Genomic DNA, 19,262 nt, shown 5'->3' with positions numbered 1-19,262 from the left:
TTTAACACCTGGTTCAACAACAAAACGACATCATCAAAATTTGAACCTCCTGAATTCCACCAACTTACTCGGCAAGGCATACACTTAATGCATTCAGAGTCCCTAGGAGATTATGGTGGAGGACCTCAATGCATTCAGAGTCCCTAGGAGATTATGGTGGAGGACCTCAAAAATATGGTAGACTGCAAAGGCGTGGCCGCCCTCCTGCCTTCTGACGGTCTTCAGCATTTGACACTGTGGACTATCGGCTACTGCTCCAAAGAATAAGTAACCAATGATTAAATCGGCCAATCACATCCTCCAGATGAAAATCTCAGTCCCCAACCCAGGCCCCGATCTTACATGCTGCTATCAACCCTTCTTTCCACTTAGGAATTGTACCACCATTCTGTAAAAAGGGTATCGTATCTATGTTGCTGAAAAACAAATTAAAGAAGGAGCTAGTTCAGATTATTTCCAGGGTACTTTTTTCGACCCTCTTTTCCATCACTGCCCTTACATCTTTATACCTTGTTTTGGAGGATGGTGAGGCATGTACATAGAGACTCGTTAGCAGCGGGCATTACTGAGCTGAATCATTTTGTATTTTACATGTGTTGTGCTTCAGTGTCACCAGCTCTTGTGACCAATCACTCTGTTTGCTGTTTTGTGAACTTAGAGCAAGAGTTTTTTATTTGATCTGCAGAACTGGACTCATTTAATCAGTGCCACCATTTTTTTGCACATCTTCTATGGGAACACCATTTATATAGGCTACCCAGAGTAGCCGACAACCCTACTGCAGAGGATTTAAAACACGGCTATGCCCATGCGACTGCCTTACAGCTATAGGAAGTTTTACCAGTCTTTGATGCATGCCATACTCTTCACTGGCTGTCGGTCAATAATAGAATTCAGTTCCAGACAAAGTACAGCCAAATAAAGTCTTTTAAAAGACTTCTCTCAAGTCTCCTTTCCCAGTTTCTACACTACACCCCCAACTAGATGACACATATCAGATGCCATCCTACTCTTGCAGGTCCCTCACCATCATGAAGTCTTCCTTTGATTTTCCTTTTATTACTCTCTCCCTGCCTGATCTAGTGCTATAAAGCTCAATGGAATAAGCTTGTATCCTAAAAATAAAAAGCCGATAAATATTCTGGTCTGAGGCACCGTTCTTAATAAGACTCAGATCTATCTTGCTGCATGTGCTGCTGGTCATTAAAATTCTCTGCTTCATGTTTTGAAAGAGAGCACTCCCAGCTCTCACTTTAAGATAAGATGTTTACTCCCGAAGACGGTTTGAAAGCAGTCTGAAAGTGTGCCTCCGACAACACTGGCAGAGTGGCTGATTCATAACTTTTTGATAGATGAGGTACAAGTTGGCATTTTAAGGGTTGGATGCCGGTCTATGGTGAACAAATGACCATTTGAGATGACAGACTTTTTTCATATTTCTTTATTAATATTTTGCCAAAAAGGACTTATCCAATACAAAACACACGGGTTCAAGAGCTGGAAAATTAACAAAATGCAGTGGCACATCCCTTTGCTATGAATTTCAATCGAAACATCATAATTTTTTCCAACTCTAGTGCGCAATGGGGGTGGGGGGTGAGAAGGGGAAGGGGCAAAGGGAACCAGGTGCAGGGCGAACCCAATTCCAGAAGGCATACAACATTGACAAACCCAAACAAGCATTGGCATAGCCAATAGGTCTCACTTTTGGGACCTTATAAGAATTTAGTTATGCAGCACAATATCCTTGGTGCAACATCAACTGTTGCATGGCTAAACACCAATAAGGTCCCAAAGGCGAGACCTATTGGCTATGCCAATGCTTATTTCAATTCTACTTGGTCTCACACTCTAAATATGGCCATTTAACATGTTACCTCTTAATGTTTTAATACATTTTTGTTATAGTCATTTTATCTGGTGTAAATGTTGGCAACATGGGATGTGGTTAATAAGCTATTATTTTAAGACTTCGAATTTCACATTATGCCCAAACCTAGATCTCCACTGATTGCCTCAGTGATGGACTAGATAAAACTTTTTACCTGCTCCTGTTATATGTAGAGCTCGTCGAGCAGTATCCGGGTTGAAAATGCCTACTTTTTCACCTGGATCAAGACACAGGATATTGGAAATACAATGCTAAACATAGACCCATGATGTCTCCTGGAACCAGTGACAGCTGTAGGAAAGCAGTCCTTACTATGTAAGATAGGGGGAAAGTTGCAATTAAATACAGTGTGCACAGTTTATCACAATCAATACGGGTAATATCCACTATGCAAATAATATGCGTTTCATTTATGGTTTAAGCGAAAGAGTACTTAAACTGGCGATTTAAGGAGAAAAAACAAGGATTTTTCGGCCCAACCGCGATTTAATATAACGTACAAGACGAAAAATAAAACATTTAATGCATGCCGCTAAGTTAAACTAGGGTTCAAGTTTCAAGAAGCCTTGGGGTCACTCAGGTGCAGGTGTTTGCAAAGTACTGGAACTTGAGGTCTTCAGTTCCATCACGGATACTGTCGGACATGTGGGGCATAGTCAATGGACCAAGACTGCTACAGAAGAAACAAAATAGACACTCTAGAACACCGACTGGACTTGTGCACATAGAAGTAGATGGCAGATTAAGGGAGCAGATTTCCCGATACTGTGGGTGCACTAAGTGTTAAAAGAAAAATCGGAGATCTTACATAAAATGGTGTTCTTTATATTAATCTGATTTCCAGCTAATCCACAATGGCCACTTTGGGGAGGGTGGGGGGGGGGAGGGGAGCGGGGATGGAGCAGCAGAGGAGCGCAGTATTTGAAAACCACACCAATAGCAATTCAGTATTTCTGGCGCCCCGTCATGGGATCTGGACAACTAACGGCTGGAATTTGGAAGCATGGTGCCGGTTAACATGTCCATGCATTGAAATCATTCAGTCGCAGTTAAGATTATCCAGGGTCTGAAAGCTGTTTTTCTTAGGCATATCAACAAGTATTGTTAATTTAGAAAGGCAACTCACTGCAGTGGTGTTCTACTTTCACTGGATGATCCTTTAGCCGAATACCACCATGTAAATAACAAACAAAGTGGGGACCTGTGCAAATAAATTGTTGAACAACTGAACCAGTAAGCTAATGAATGGGTCACAGGTTTGGTAATACAATTCCAAAATGCTATTTATTCACCTGATCTTGAAGCGAAACCCCAAGCTCCTAGGCTGGGGTGAAGAACGAAGTGTATCTACATGCAACAATAACAAAACAGATGTCTATTGACATTACAACATAGGACGTTTTTTCTATAAGAAAAACATCTACGAAAGTGAAAATAAACAAGACTGGTAAATGTTACAGTACAAACATGTAAGCATGAGCAAGTCACTGTTGCTACCAGGCCCATTCAAGTTCCGTACACAGTATAGGTTGTGTGCCTGTGCAAAATTACGATGCTACTACCCGAACAGCCAGGTCTTGAGCTTCTTCCTGAAGGCGAGGTGGTCTTGGGTCAGGCGCAGGTCGGGAGGGAGGGAGTTCCAGGTCTTGGCGGCCTGGTAGGAGAAGGACCTTCCTCCTGTTGTCGTTCTTCGGATGCGGGGGACGGCGGCGAGGGCGTGACTGGCTGATCGGAGGTGTCGTTTGGGAGCGTAGAAGTTGATGCGGTTGTTGAGGTAGCTTGGGCCTTGGTCGTGAAGAGCTTTGTGTGCGTGGGTGAGGAGACGGAAGGTGATTCTCTTGTTGACCGGGAGCCAGTGCAGGTCTCTTAGGTGTCCGGAGATGTGGCTGTGTCGTGGGATGTCGAGGATGAGTCTGGCTGAGGCGTTCTGGATCCGTTGGAGTCTCTTCTGGAGCTTGGCGGTGGTTCCGGCGTAGAGGGCGTTGCCGTAGTCCAGTCGGCTGGTGACGAGTGCCTGGGTGACATTCTTCCTGGTCTCGGTGGGGATCCACCGGAAGATCTTTCGTAGCATGCGCAGGGTGTTGAAGCATGACGAGGAGACGGCGTTGACTTGCTTTGTCATGGAGAGGGAGGAGTCCAGGATGAAGCCCAGGTTGCGTGCGTGGTCTGTCGGTTTGGGTGCGGTGCCCAGGGCGGGGGGCCACCAGGAGTCGTCCCAGGCGGAGGGCGAGGATCCCAGGATGAGGACTTCCGTCTTTTCCGAGTTCAGCTTCAGGCGGCTGGTCGACATCCACTCGGCTACCTCTTTCATTCCTTCGTGAAGGTTGGCTCTGGCGGCGGCGGGGTCGTTGGTCAGGGAGAGGATCAGCTGGGTATCGTCGGCGTAGGAGATGATGTTGAGGTTGTGTTGGCGTGCGATGGCCGCGAGGGGGCTCATGTAGACGTTGAAGAGGGTTGGGCTCAGCGAGGATCCTTGAGGGACGCCGCAGATGACTTTGGTGGCCTCTGACTTGTACGGCGGTAGACGGACTCTCTGTGTTCTTCCGTCGAGGAAGGAGATGATCCATTCCAGTGCCTTCTCCTGGATTCCGACGTTGATGAGGCCCTGCACTAGGGTGCGGTGGCAGACGGTGTCGAAGGCCGCGGAGAGGTCTAGTAGGATGAGGGCCGCTGTTTCTCCGTTGTCCATCAGGGTTCGGATGTCATCGGTGGCAGCGATGAGGGCGGTCTCGGTGCTGTGGTTGGCTCGGAAGCCAGACTGTGAGGGGTCGAGGGATCCGTTCGTCTCGAGGAAGGCGGCCAGTTGCTTGTTGACGGTCTTCTCGATGACTTTGGCTGGGAACGGGAGCAGCGAGATGGGGCGGTAATTCTTGAGTTCGGTGGGGTCCGCTGTTGGTTTCTTGAGTAGAGCGCTGAGTTCGGCATGCTTCCAGCTCTCAGGGAAGGTGGCGGTGGTGAAGGAGGTGTTGATGATGTCCCGCAGGTGGGGTGCGATGACGGCGTCGGCTTTGTTGAAGACGTGGTGAGGGCAGGGGTCGGTCGGAGATCCGGAGTGGATGGAGTTCATCATGCGGACGGTTTCTTCGGTGCAGATCGGGGTCCAGGCGCGGAGGGTGGAGGTGGGGGGCGGTGGTTCGGTCGGGTTGGACGTGGCGTTCGTCGGTAGGGTGTTGAAGCTGTTGTGTATGTCCGCGATCTTGTTGTGGAAGTAGGAGGCGAGGGAGTTGCAGAGTTCTTGCGATGGGGTGATGTCGTTGTTTCCGGCGTTGGGGTTGGAGAGCTCTTTCACGATGTTGAAGAGTTCCTTGCTGTTGTGTGCGTTGTTATCCAACCGGTCCTTGAATGCAGTTATCTTGGTGTCGCGGATCAGTTGGTGGTGCTTCCGGGTGGCAAGCTTGAGGGTGGTCATGTTGTCCGGAGTTGGCTCCCTTCTCCAGGCTTTCTCGAGGGCTCGGCAGTTCTTCTTGGAGCTCTTGAGTTCGTCGGTGAACCATGGGGCCTTCTTGCTGCCGGGTCTGCTGGGCGGGGTCCTCAGTGGGGCGAGTTCGTCCGCGCAGTTGCTGATCCACTTCGTGAGGTTGTCGGCGGCCTGGCTGGGGTTCGCTGAGCTGGCGGGAGGGTGCTGGCTCAGGGAAGCGGCGAGCTGGTCGGCTGTGATCTTGCTCCAGCTTCTGCGGGCGACCTGTTGCTGGTGGTGGTGGGTCGTCGTTCTTTTGAAGGTGAAGTGGACGCAGCTGTGGTCCGTCCAGTGGAGTCCTGTGGCGTGGCTGTAGGCGATGTCTTTGCTGGAGGAGAAGACGGCGTCGAGTGTGTGTCCGGCGAGGTGGGTGGGGGCGGTCACCAGTTGCTTGAGTCCGAGGTTGGCGAGGTTGTCGAGCAGGGTGGTGGTGTTGTGGTCGTTGTTGTTCTCCTGGTGGATGGAAAAAGCATGTGCGTAGCTCTTCGAAAACCCGCTTACTAAATGTCTCGCCAGAGCGGCGCATTCACAGGCTCAGGCGAGACCTAAAAACAGGGAGAGGGCGGGGAAGGGATCGGCATACTCATTTGCTTGACATCCTTATCATCCACATTCCTCATCGCGTATCTGGGCCACACGCAGCTGGGAGGAGTGGAGGAGCGACTCAATGATTAAGGCTACTCCAAGTCTAACAGTAGCCTGTGGGGGGACAGCACTGCCGGTATGGGTGACCCTGGAGCCGATCCTACATTCTCTGCTCCCTCAACGTCCCCTGTGCGGTCTACCATCTCACCCAAAATCTCAAATCTTTTTCAGCATGTTCGTCTCTGCGAACCTTCCTGAAGATGACAGTCTTAAGTAACAAGAGGGCATGTTGAGAGCTCTCTTAACAAAATGCCTAAAAGCAGGCTTCTGCTCCCCACAACGGTCTCTGCTGCCCATTCCATACTGATTCTGAGGTAATTATGCATTGCTGATTACTGTGCTGAACTGCGCTTTGCAGGAGAGAAAGATTGCTATGCTGCGGTCCATGCTATACTTGTCGAATGTGAAGGGAAGTTCTCACTGCTTATGTATCTGCAGTACCTGTTCTAGGTTTGAGGAGAAAGCCTACACCTGCTGCCTTTTAAATATGTGTTCTTAGTTCGTTATAGAAATCTGAACTGTTCCTTGCAGAGCCTTTCCGGTGTGTGAGATGCGCACATACCCCTGCAAATTGTGCTCTGTAAACAGTTGGACACACTTCACATTTAATATAGAGAAGGCTGAGGTGTAGCACAGAATATCATATTTCTTCTGATATCTTTGAGATTAGATCCAAATCACCACTAACACGCTCAGTTGGCACTTGCAGTATTTGCCATTAAATGTTGTACCTGGTGTAACTGGTTATATGACTAGAGTGGGGAGCCTAGGCAATTTGGTTTCTTTTACTCAAGTGGGGCTTGACGAAAAAAAAAGTTTGACTAATGTTTTAGTTTCTCTTTTTATCTATGCGGTCACTGCCAGTAGTCTATTCACATTGTCTTTCTGAATATTCGAGCAACGAATTTCGTATAGCCTTTGCTTAGTTGAAACATCCAAAGTAAAACATTATACAAAAAGTAATTAGACAAACCCCTTACCTATGTGTTCCGAGAAAGCACTGAAAAGAGTATCAAGCGTGGGGTGGGAGGCTGAATCAAATTAAGAAGTGCAGAACTGCTATCAAGAGGACCATGACTCTCATCATGTAGTACATTACCAAGTACATGCACATGCGTGTACAATTGGAATGTAGAACGCCTGACGTTTTATGGCATAGGCGTTATGGAGCGCGGTATTAAAACATTTGATTGTGTATCTTTACCTGTCAAGTCCAAGCTTCGGTCGATCAGCAACAGGGAGCACCTGTGTGGCGCGGTTTTCCTCCTGTTCTTGCCCTGCGGGTCTCCAGCCAATTCCCCAGCTACGAGTCGGCTGACTGCGCCCATAGCGAAGCACTCCTCGCGAACCCCCAGTTCCTCTAAGAGGCTGGCCAGTTCACGGGCCAGGCCACGTATCTGAGCTTGCAGAGTAGCCGGCAACTCAGTCTCTGCTGCCGGGGGGAGCGGTCTTTTCCTCTCTACCCGGGATCGGCCGGACAGGCGCTGAAAATCCGCGGGGAGCGGTGGAAAGAGAGCGGCAACAGCAGGGGCGAGAATAAAGAACGGAGACAGAGATGCCCAGGATAGTGGTACGTGCGTCACCTCAACCACGGCAGTGTCGTCTCCCATCCATCGGCGGATCTGTTCCTCCAGGCGCGCTCTCTCCTCGGGGGAAGCGGGGGAGACGAGGAGCACATGGCAATGCTGGAAGCAGCTGCCCAGCACTAGATCCCGCAGCATGTCCAGTCCGCGACCCCGTGGCGGCCCGTCCAGGACTAGCACAGCTCGGGATTGTCCAGGGTCTCCAACCGGTCCGGTGAGCCCCCGAACGGCAAGTGCACCAGCCCGCAACAGAGCCCCGACGCCTCCGGCGCTCCAGTGCAGGCTCTCAGCACTTGCAGTGTCCAGAAACACTAAAGAACCTCGGAAGCAGGGCAGCACGCGCTCCCATGCCTGGGCAGAGGCAGAGCTGAAGGATGAGGACATTGCCAAGTGCACCGAGAGCAGCGACAATCAAAAGTCCAGGTGACAGCAAAATCACGACGTGTAAACTACAGTACGGCGCGGCACGATGACGTCACCATCGTTGATGTGTTTCTTAGTACAAGACCAACTATCCTTAAAAACAAGTTTAAAAGTTATAAGGACAGTGATGGTGGGGGGAAGAGGGGGTGCTGTACCAGGAAAATAATTACTTAGCGCCAGGGTGGCCAACAGTCCCACTGTAATATAAACTCCAAGGCATCAGACATATATTTTCTAAATGTTTTATGGGAGATACAGCAGCACAGTACGTGCCTACAGTCAAAGCAGTGAACTCCCCCAAACTCCATATTCTCAATCCAGAACCCATGTAGGTCATCATTACATTTAGAACCATAGCACAGATCTTAAAGAGATAATGGACAAAGGACAGATACCAAGAAAAAATGTAACACATCTATCCTCTTACAGAAGAACCCCACGACAATACATAAACACAACCAGACAAAAGACAAGATACCTATAAAAAATGCACTACACTTAATCCCTAAACTTGTCAGGAAGATTCCTGCCACGTTGATTTCCTTTAATCCTAGAAGCCGCACTCTCATTAAGATTCCTGTCACGTTTATTTCCTTTAATCCTAGAAGCCGCACTCTCATTGCAATCTCTTTCAAAGCATTCTCACCACTCTTGCTTTTAGCTACTCTCCTGACATTCCACACTTTACCATCTTGAGGGACCATACTGTTCTTGTTGACGTTGACCACTCTCATGACTTTTCCAAATTTAGTCAAATTTGTAGATAGCACACCTGGTCTACACACCCTGACCCGATCACCAACCACAAAGTCAGGCACTTTAGTTTTCCACTTGCTATCGAATGTGTGTTTCATTTACTCATGTTTCTTTCCTATCTTCATTACAACTTCTTCTTTAACCACACTACCATCCTTGTCCCCTTGCTTCGTTTTGAACCACCAGGGACACAACTTCATTACAGTATCCCTACCTTTGAACAATTTGAAAGGACTAACCTCAGTAGTGATATGCGACGAGACCCGATACAGCCAAAACTTTTCCCTAAGTTTGTCCTTTCATTCTCCACCAAAATCCGTTGCCCACAAAATACTCAGCTTCAACACACGGTTGAAACGTTCGACTTGACCATTTCCACTAGGCTCATACAGGGCATTGGTCACATGACATATGTTGCATAATTTCAAAAATTCACTAATTTCTTGCGACTTAAATTGCACCCCATTATCTGTGATGAGGACGTCAGGAACACCTTCTCTTGCAAACAATTCTTTAAAGAACTCAGTCACAAAGGTAGTGGTGACATGAGCCACAAACATAACCTCTGGCCATTTGGATTGGTAATCCACCAAAATCATGGCAAATCTACACTCACGAGGTAAACACTTAAAAGGTAAAGTGATGTAAAAACCCACTTTCTACCAAGGAAACTTAGACCACTGAACAGGACACAAAAGAGCTGGCACTGTCTTAAGCATTCTTTCACTGTTGACACACACATCACATTCACGTACAACCTTGTCCACAAGTCTGTCCAATCCTGGCCACCAAAAGGTACCCTAATCAACCTCTTTATGGACGACATGCCTAGATGACCTTCATGGGCAGACTTCAATATGTGAACATGCAATCCAATAGGTGGGATACATTTTCCACTTTTAAACAATAACTCTCCCTCAACTTCAAGCTCCTCTGAAATCCTCTAGTAAGGATACAACTCCACAGGAACATCCCATCTTCTAGGCCAACCTTCCTTCACATAATCACATACTTTCCAAAGTAAAACATCTTTGACTGCAGCCTTCCACATCTCCTCATTCACCCCTTCAAACTCTTTGGGGATGACATCAGCAACACTGGCAACCACTTCAGTTTTATTTTCTCTCATTGCTCTCCCCACTATCCATAGGAAGCCTAGACAGACAATCAGTAATGACGTTCTTCTTTCCAGGGACATATTAAATTTTATAGTTATACTCTTGAAGTCTTAACATGAGCCTGGCAATGCGTGCAGTGGCACAACCACCACCATCAGGAGCCAACACTCTAACCAGCGGCTTATGGTCTGTCTTGATGGTAAATCAAGAGCCTTAAGGATAGATCCTAAAATGCTCCTCAGCCAACACACATGCCAAAAGCTCCTTTTGAATTACTGCATACCTTTGCTCAGCTTCACTGAGGGTGTGTGATACAAAAACCACATTCCATTCCTTACTTTCACATTTTTGCGACAGTACACTGCCACCCCATACAGACTGGCATCTACAGCAACAATGCACTCCTTATTGACACATAAGGGCTTAAGAGAGGAAGCTTTGACAGTCTCATACTTGGCTAAATCAAAGGCTTGTTGACATTCTTTGGACCATTTAAATTCCACATTTTTCCAATTAAGCTCTCTTAGTGGCTCCATCTTTGTCGCAAAATCCTTGATAAATTTGCTGTAATACAGCTCCCAGAAACTGAAAGTAACTTCTTGTTATCCGGTGCGGGGGCACTAGCAATAGCATCCACCAATGACTGTTTAGGTACAACACCATCCGTGGACAGGGTGTGGTCAGGTACTTCATGGACTCTCTAAACAACTTGCACCTATCTTGCTTCAATGTTAAACCCTGTTTTCTCAGTTTCGCACACACTCTTTTCAAATGCTCTAAATGTTCTTGTTTGTTTTTCAAGAAAACCAAAATCTCAACTTTAAAGCACTTGACAAAGGTTTCCATTTCCTTGAAGATGTGGAACATCGCTCTCTGTAAGACGGATGCAGCCGACACCAACCCAAACAGCATCCTCTTGAATTTAAATAATCCTAGAGGGTTTATGAAAGCTGTCGGAGATCTGGAGTCCGATCTCGAATCAATTTGATGGTATGCTGAATGCAAATCCAGAGTGGAAAATACAGCAGCCCCTTCCAACATACTAACTACCTCAATAATGTTACGAAGAGGATGGCAGTCCACTAAAATATTTGCATTCAATGCCCTGAGGTCAATGCATAACCTCAAAGATTTATATGCTTTGTGGGCAAGAACTATGGGAGAAATCCACTCAGAAGATTCTACCCCCTCAATGATCTCCCCCTCTACCATGTCCTTGAGTACACAATTTAGGTCTTATCACACATTGAAAGGTACTCTCCTCAGTTTTTGTTTAACTGGAATAGCTCCAATCTTAAGTTTGATGCAATGAGTGTACCCTTGTATTTTTCTCAACTTGCTAGAAAACAAATCAGGAAACTGCTAAACTTGGAACTTCCTCAGGATCGCCAACAAGCTAGAGCAGGCTCCCTGCTGTGAAGATTTAAAATAATTCCTAACTTCCATTGATCCTTCCACCCCAAAACATTCAGACACTTCCTAGCTACCTAGCTACTTATAGCTTAATGCTAGCTACTCTCCCTTTGAATTCTATTACAGGACCCGGAGGGTTCGGATTATGCTTCTCTTTCTTTTATTTGCTACTCACAGCAGCCAATGAAAATTGTATGCAAATAAAACTACATTTCCAATGATGCTTGTCCATACATCATATCCTGTACAGCCCTATAAGAGCCACTGTATCCTGTTTCTGCTCCTCTTTCTTTGCTGCTCACGCAGAAAGTTAAGTGCTCTGAACATTATGTTATTCTTTATGTGTTAATTGACTGTTAAATTGTTATTGCCGATGTTGCAATTATGTTTGCGCTTGTATCGCGCTAGGTTGACTAATTGGGTTTAAATATGTGCGTGTTTTTGCGCTGTGGGCAATTTATGTTTTCCTTTCCAGGGTGCGCTGTAACCGTATGGTTCATGCTCTAGAGCTCACGGGCGCTATCGTTCTCAGCCTGGGGGCGTCTTGACAGGCTCCCGCTGGGAGCGGCAGGATCTGCGAAACGATCCCGTGGGAAACACTGCATTAGGATTATCGCGGGCAGCCCCATCGCTCGTCGCTTCATTCCCCGCTGGCCTGCGGGTGTCTTGCGGGGCTCCCGCTGGGAGTGGTTTCCTCTGTGGTGCGCTCTCGCTCGGAGCGAGACTGCTAATTGACAATGGTGGCCCGATCATGTTTCGCTGTACTCCCTGCTGGTCCAGAGTATCGCGCCGCCATCTATATTACCTAAATGCGCTACTCACGCTTTGCTCTACGTGCATAGCTCGATTACATTTTATTACTTAATGCGCTATTCGCGCTTTGTTTCGCTTACTTTGTATGCTCCTCATAGGAAGCATAGCACAAGGTGTTTCATGGGTGACATGGAATAGCGCAACACGTTACAGTAGCATCAATGTGACCAGGCGACCAGGGTTCGAGTCCCGGGGTTGATGAAAGCAGATTGTAACAAAACCTGCATTGCTTGAGTGGATAAAAACAGCAATTGTTTGTGAAGTTATTTTCTAGCTCCCATTAATTATACTATATATATTAAACGTTTTTATGGCAGCGTTTGGACTTAAGGTTTCTTTGATTTCCCACCTATGTCGGGTCAAAAACGGACTTTGCGGCCCGCTTGGCCAATTTCATTCAGGCTCCGCTGGGAGTTCTGGTAGGGCGCTGCCTGCGGCAGCAATCATCGGGTGTTATAACTCGCTAAGGCTCCCCTCTTTGGCCAGACGTGCCCAGAGCCTGCTTATTCCAAGTTTTTCACGTGCATAGCCCTATTGGGTTACTGTCTAGTAAGACTGGGCTACGTATTTCTAAGGCACTTCATTAGCGATTTGTGTGCCCAAGTGCGTTCCCGTGTGGCGCACTTCGAAACCCCAAGGCATTGCAGATGTTATCGGTGATCTAGTGGATAAGGCACAAGCCTTCTAAGCCAGTGCTTGTGGGTTTGAGTCTCACCTGAGGTGCAAGTCAATATCCTCCTTCTTGATGCGTCACAACGCTAAGTAGTTTTCCCCGGACACAGCATGATGAAGCTCCCGCGGGATCGGAGATCCGCACTGGCATTAATCAGATTGGCCCGGCTGGGCACTAAAGATCTAGACACTCCCTCGTGAGCGGGGATACCGCGCTGTTGACTACAGCGCTCCTAACGAGTCACTGTGACTAGTGGTTGAGGTATATGACTCTGGTTCCAAAGGTGTTTAAATCCTGGTGTTTTCAGTAATGTTGTTTCTGAAGTTAAAAAATGTAGGCAAGGTACCGTTCTGATGTCAGAATTATTTTATGTTCACTGCGCGACATCGCGCTTAACCGCCAAAGGCTTTCCCTAGTTGCCGAGTGCGGGATGAAGCCGATCAGGCTCCGAGGTGCGTAGCCCAATTGGACTATATATAGAGATATGTTGGGATGTTTGAGCTACGCACATCACACGCGTCCCCTGCTTGCTCCAAGGTTCATACTGCCTCGTACGTTAGACGGAGCAGTTTTTCTTTGACGCCTTCCCGGCTGCAACAGCAGGCTGGCCCTTGGAGTGCGCACACGCTCCGGATATTTATTTATGGCTCTTACGCCCTTTGGGCTGGAATAATTTGACTACAGCATTGCTGAGGAGCTAGGTACATTATTTTCACTTCTCGTGTGCATAGGGTTGGCTCCCCCTTTACTCCTCCGTGATTTGTGGGTTGCACTACAATATTACACACAGACACCCCTAAACTTGCATGGGGGAGATACAAGGAGGATGTGATTTATGCGGAAGGAGCGCAGAATGGTCTCCTAGAAGAACTTGTTGACACTCTGGATATCTTCATCCTGGAGTTGTTCACAGGACCTCAGAATTTACAGTGTCTAGCTGTGTGTGGCAAGCCGCGTTAGTGACCATCATTTTCAACCAATTCATAACATACAGGCGGTCATAGGAGGGCGCCCAGTTCGGCCCCCCTTCTTTCCTTTCCCCCTTTTTCCTTCCTCCGACATTCCTTCGGGCTCCTCCGCGCTTTACTGTTTCACCACCTTGCTAAAATCGGTAATTGATCCCTTAAGGGAACAGAGCAGTCTTCGGATCTGGTTTATCGGGATATATATATATCTGTTCATCTTACCTCGAACCTAGCTCTTAGCCTCACACTTTTCCGGCTATCATTTCAGTATCCTTCTGTTTTGGGGGGTGAACTTCCAGGATTGTCTCGGTCCCTTGTCCGTCTCGGGCGGCGGAGTTCTGATCTGATTATGAACTGTCAGAGTGATGGTGCTATTAGCCTCCTTTATCAAAATTTCTTCTCTCCCTCTCTATTCATTTCATAACTTTTCCACACAGGTCTTTGACATGTCCTACCCAGCATGCGATGAGGCACTGTCGTCTAGTGGATACGATTGCAGAATCAGACTAAAAACCTTCTTGGTTTAACTGACCTTGTCTCCTTAGGCCTCTACTCCTGTTTTCATTGTTTTACGTTCTCTGTCTGGGCTCAGGCCGGAACATTATTCTGAATAGCTGCGCGCGTGATATATAACTAACAACAGACTATTACATAAGGTGCACACTCCTAACCAAAGGGCACGTGTTCAATTCCCGATATTTTTTTTTCCACTGTTTTACAATTATTGGCAGTGAGGCCCATCAACAAGTTGGAAGGTATAAGGTAATTTTTCCTAGTGGTGATGGTACAAACCTTTAGACAGTTTGCCTCAGTCCTCTGAGTTAGATCCTTGCAGGATACATTCCAAAACAGTTGCACTCTGTGGCGGACTGATTTTCCAGGTATCTCCTAGATTACAGCGAATGGCAGTTTCGACTGCATAAGATTCAGTGGTTGTTGGATTTTGTTTTCAGTGTCCTCTTCCAACTGACCTTTTAGCGTCAGGACTACTTCATCACTTACAACTGTTTTCAGCTGGAGACCGGATCCATCACTAACCCGATAAAGGCCCTGTCCCGCGACTGTCCGTGAGACTGTCCTATGATTCCCTCCGTTCATTCCCATTGTCGATGAGCGGATACGAATATCACGCCAACTAGCGGAGACAATCTTAGCATCTCCCTTATGGGAGCCATCTTGGTTCCCGTACTCCTTGTGACAGACTGTGACTTGCTCCGAGTGCTCTGTGCCTCTCCATGATGCTCGAGGGTCATCAGGCACAGCACCCAAGGGTCAATGGGGCAGTTATTCTTTAGGTCATAGGGATCTTTTCCGGCACCAATGACATTGGCCGGGTTTCGTACTCACTGCAGGCGTTCTTTTCCCAAATCTGAGTCCTTCCAATCACGCACAATATTCTTCAACAGGGGAAGACTGCGTTCGCCGGTAAATATGCGGCGCGTGGTTTCTGTGGGGCTGACTTCTCCACATTGTGACTGATTTTTTTTCGGCATTAAGGTCATAGGATTTGGCATATTGTTCGGTTTACAGCGGCCGTTCGGCCGTTTTTTCCTGCACGTCATCCTCGGATGCTGGGCAAACCGGTGGGCTTGCGCCAGTATTCTGTTAGTTAATTACAGGTATTGGAGTAGCGAAACCTCCCAAACCCAAAAATTCCCCTCTGTGGCATGTTTCTATAGTTCTTTACTTCTGGGATAAACGGCCACTTCATATGTTGACAGCTATTATCGTCCGTCCTACGTTTCTAAACCTAGCTACCTGTCGGTGTTTTTACGACAAGAAGACCCTGGATTTTACAGGTACAGTATCTACTCCAGGGGGAGTTTCATTTAGCATTAATGTCAGTACCACAATTTGTCAAGAACTGGTATACATTATGTGTTTCAGCTACTGCACTTATGTGGGTTCATTGCCTTAAGGCTTACGAAGGATGTTCGCCCTGATGGGTGATCATATTACATAAGTTTAAGATTGTCTCTGCGGCTTTTATAGCCGGGAGGTTAAGGTTAACTGACGGAAGTCGTATTCATGCCCTGAGTTTGGGGCACCTCCTGTTCATGGTGCCATGACATCTCGATATTTGATGATGATTTTACCGTTCCAGACATATGGAAATATGTTGATTGGTTTTTTCTCAGTCCACATTTAAACAGTTGTTAAACCGGTGGGTGATATAGTTGTAGTTATGTTTTGCTAAGCGTTAAACTAGCATAATCCGAAGCCTACAGGTCCTGTAATAGAATAAAAAATTAGCTAGCATTCGCGCCAAGAATTTTCAATTCTATTAAGGACACGGAGGCGAGGATTATCCCACCTGGTTTTTATTACAATGTTGATAATAAATTACCCACCCACATGTATTTGATATTCTGTATAAGCAGAAGTTACGGGTTATCCCTGTCTCATTCCTTTCAGGTTCTGGAAAAGAAGATGGAGCAGAAGTACTTCTGGTTTAGAAGATATAAACTTTCTAGTTTGGTTATGGTTCTTCCATGTTGGAGGATGGTCGTTGGGACTCATGTTCCTTATTTTGGACTGAAATTGTTAATGTTATGGACAGTCAAGGTTCGGGCAAAGAAAGAGGAGCAGAAACAGGATACGGTGGCTCTTATAGGGCTGTACAGGATATGATTTTGTCAAGAATTCCTGTCATACAAGGGAAACACGCCCTTATGTAAACAGGAGAGCTGTTACATAACTCAAGGAAAACACGCCCTTATGTAAACAGGAGAGCTGTTACATAACTCAAGGAAACACGCCCTTATGTAAACAGGAGAGCTGTTACATAACTCAAGGAAAACACGCCCTATAAAGGGAGGAACCGGGAGGTACAACGCTGTCGGATATTGTGTTCACACCGACGTACCTGCTTCGTGAAGAGCAGTGTTCCGGAGTGGTGCTCCAGTAAGGCAAGAACGGAGGTAGGTCGAGTCGTTACTCCCTGGGCCGTGTCTTGCCCCATCGTCACCTGTGAAGGACCCGGAAGCTCTACCGGTCAACCATTGAGCTTCGCTTTTTGACTCGGCTGAGTCCAAGCGCAGTGGCGCTTTTGCTGGTTGGAGTCGTAACTCCCAGCCCGACCAGAGACACAGGGACTGCCAGCTGTAACGCACACCAGGAGGTGTTTGCCGCGTTACAGACTCGGAAGTCCACAGGATCGATCGAGCGGCTGCTCTCGGTTCAGTCTTCTTGCTTGTGATTGGGGTATCGGTGACGCATCACCAGGAGGTGACTCCGCGTCCCGGTGCAGTCTGAGGAAGAGGTTGAGCGGCTGCTCCCTTCAGGTAGAGACCCCGGCTGGGTGTTTCCCTGACTCCTCGATTCTCCCCAACACTCTTCGTGCCCCTCACAGCCTACCGATTGGCATTGTCGGCCATTTCATTTCTGCCCTCTGTTGGCATACGCCGGGACCGGCGTATATGCAGAGGACGGTTAGGACCATCCGTGCTGTGGGCTGGTAACGTACTTAGCCTGGAGGATTCCAGTGACTATAACTTGTTTATTCTTTGTATTATATTTGCCTTCATTAAAACAACTAACCCTTCACTAGTGGTTGCGTCCTCATTGTCGTGTCTGTTAAACGATCCTGAGACGTTCAGGGCGTTACAGATTTATGGACAAGCATCATGGAAAATGTAGTTTTATTTGCATACAAAAAGATTTTCATTGGCTGCTGTGAGTAGCAAATAAAAGAAAGAGAAGCATAATCCTCGCCGCCGTGTCCTTAATAGAATTGAAAATCCTTGGCGCGAATGCTAGCTAATTTTTTATTCTACCTCAGGCTCCATGAAACCCTCCATCTCAATAGCAGACCCATCAAAACTCTGGGCAATCACGCCGGATTCACCAAATCACTCACACTCCTAACTCCACCAAAGCTATCAATTCAATATTCCATAGTGATTATTGGTCACAGTGAACCGAAGTCTGCCATGAACTCCAGTTCCCTATCAAGTACATGGACTTTGCACCTGGGAGGCTTAACTACTTTGACTTCCCACTCCTGATCATTAAGGGATAGTACTATTCCCTTCTCCACGTCAGCATCATTTCCACAAACACATTTTACGCATGCAGTCTCTTTAGCTGCAACACTTTTACTGCTGGGTATTGCCACCCCTTTCTTTCTTTTACCTTTGCATACACACAAAAAATGTCTCTTGCACCCACAATTGCCACATTTTCCTTCCAACAGCGTGGCAAAAGGTTGAAGTAGACAAATGGCTGGGACTACCACACCTATAACAAATGTAAGCCTTTTAATATATTTTTCCTATAAAAAGTTTGCGGCCAGAACTATCCCCCACAGCACACACTTCATCAGTATGCTTTGCGTTCTTAGAGACACCATCCTCTACAGAATTCATCAAAATCTCAGACTGCTCTATGGGCCTGGCTTACAATTACTACCTACTGCGGATTTAAAAACATAGTGAATAGGAGCCGGGGGCCCACCTCCCGGGCATTTTGCAGCGGTGGTGAGGCGGTAGCAGCAGGGCGAGCGGGGGGCCCTCCACCCCCCCCGATTCCCTTGCCGGACTGGTGACTGCGCTGGGGGATCGGTGGCTGCACCGGGCCGCGGTGGTGAGGCTGGGGGGGCCCCACGGGAGCTGCCTGGTTGTCCCCCGGAGTGTGGATCCTATGCTCTTCTTGTCTTGGAGGAGTCCAGGTCTGACGAGGAGAGTCGCCGGGTCAGGAGTGTGATCCAGCGGGGGTGCCCCGTGACGGGCCAGTGGCCGGAGCAAGACCAGGAGGGACAGTGCGGCCGCAGGGTGAGGACGGTGGATCTTGCTGGACCGTCGCAGTCCTATGGGCCTTGGGCGTGCATGCAGGTTGGCGGGCCAGCTTTGGTGAAGGCATCTCGGCCTTGACTGTGGTGGCGGGGCCCGTGATCGGCGGCCGCGCCATGTCGCGCCCCTTGGGACGGCAGGAGAGCTGTCTGGGATCCTGAGAACGGCGTCCCTGGTGGGGCCACGTGGCCTTGGTGCCCGGCAATTTTGACGGGCGGATTGGTGCGGGGTCTGTTCACGGACTGAGGCTCACATCAGTGGATTGCGGGCCCTGAGTCGGGGGTGCTTTCCCGCTTCTCTTCCTTCCCTTCTTCCGTCCCGCGGGCTGGGCGACTGATTCATCTGTGGTGTGCCTGCGCGGGGGAGGCCCTCATGTCGGCGTCCTGTCCATCGTGGTCTGAAGATGCGAAGAGCCCGTCGAAAGCCGCCATGACGAGGGACAAGAGTGGTGGTGGCTCCACGAAGCATGGGCCTATTGACAAGTTCACGGGCCCGGGAGCGACGGGTGGAGCCTCTGGGGCGTCTCAGGATGCCATACCAGACAACGCGGCCCTGATGGCGGCAATCACCCAATCCCGGGATATGCTGGACGCAAAAATTGGCGCAGTGGGAGCGGACGTTATGTTACTGCGCCAAGATCTTCGGAACGCGGTGTCCCGCATCACGGAGGCAGAGACCCGCATTTCTGGGTTGGAAGATGACGTCGGCGTTCTCAAGCAGAAGGTGGCGGGCCTG

The 19,262-nt window shown here is 48.1% G+C and overlaps 1 protein-coding gene across 1 annotated transcript in view; it reads right to left on the bottom strand.

Moving 5' to 3' along the window:
- SCFD2 (sec1 family domain containing 2) overlaps positions 1-8,050 on the bottom strand; it is a 1,689,485-nt gene extending 1,681,435 nt beyond the window's left edge. The window contains exon 1 of the mRNA XM_085642103.1: positions 7,198-8,050. Within this exon, the coding sequence (XP_085498229.1) occupies positions 7,198-7,960 (763 nt within the window). The 5' untranslated portion in view covers positions 7,961-8,050. The remainder of the gene's footprint in view (positions 1-7,197) is intronic.
- Positions 8,051-19,262: the final 11,212 nt, after the last annotated feature.

The sequence above is a fragment of the Triturus cristatus genome, chromosome 2_2 (genome assembly GCF_964204655.1).
Source record: "Triturus cristatus chromosome 2_2, aTriCri1.1, whole genome shotgun sequence".
NCBI classification, from domain to species: domain Eukaryota; kingdom Metazoa; phylum Chordata; class Amphibia; order Caudata; family Salamandridae; genus Triturus; species Triturus cristatus.
The sequence above is the reverse complement of the archived record's forward strand: the minus strand, read 5'-3'. Positions and strand labels throughout refer to the sequence as shown.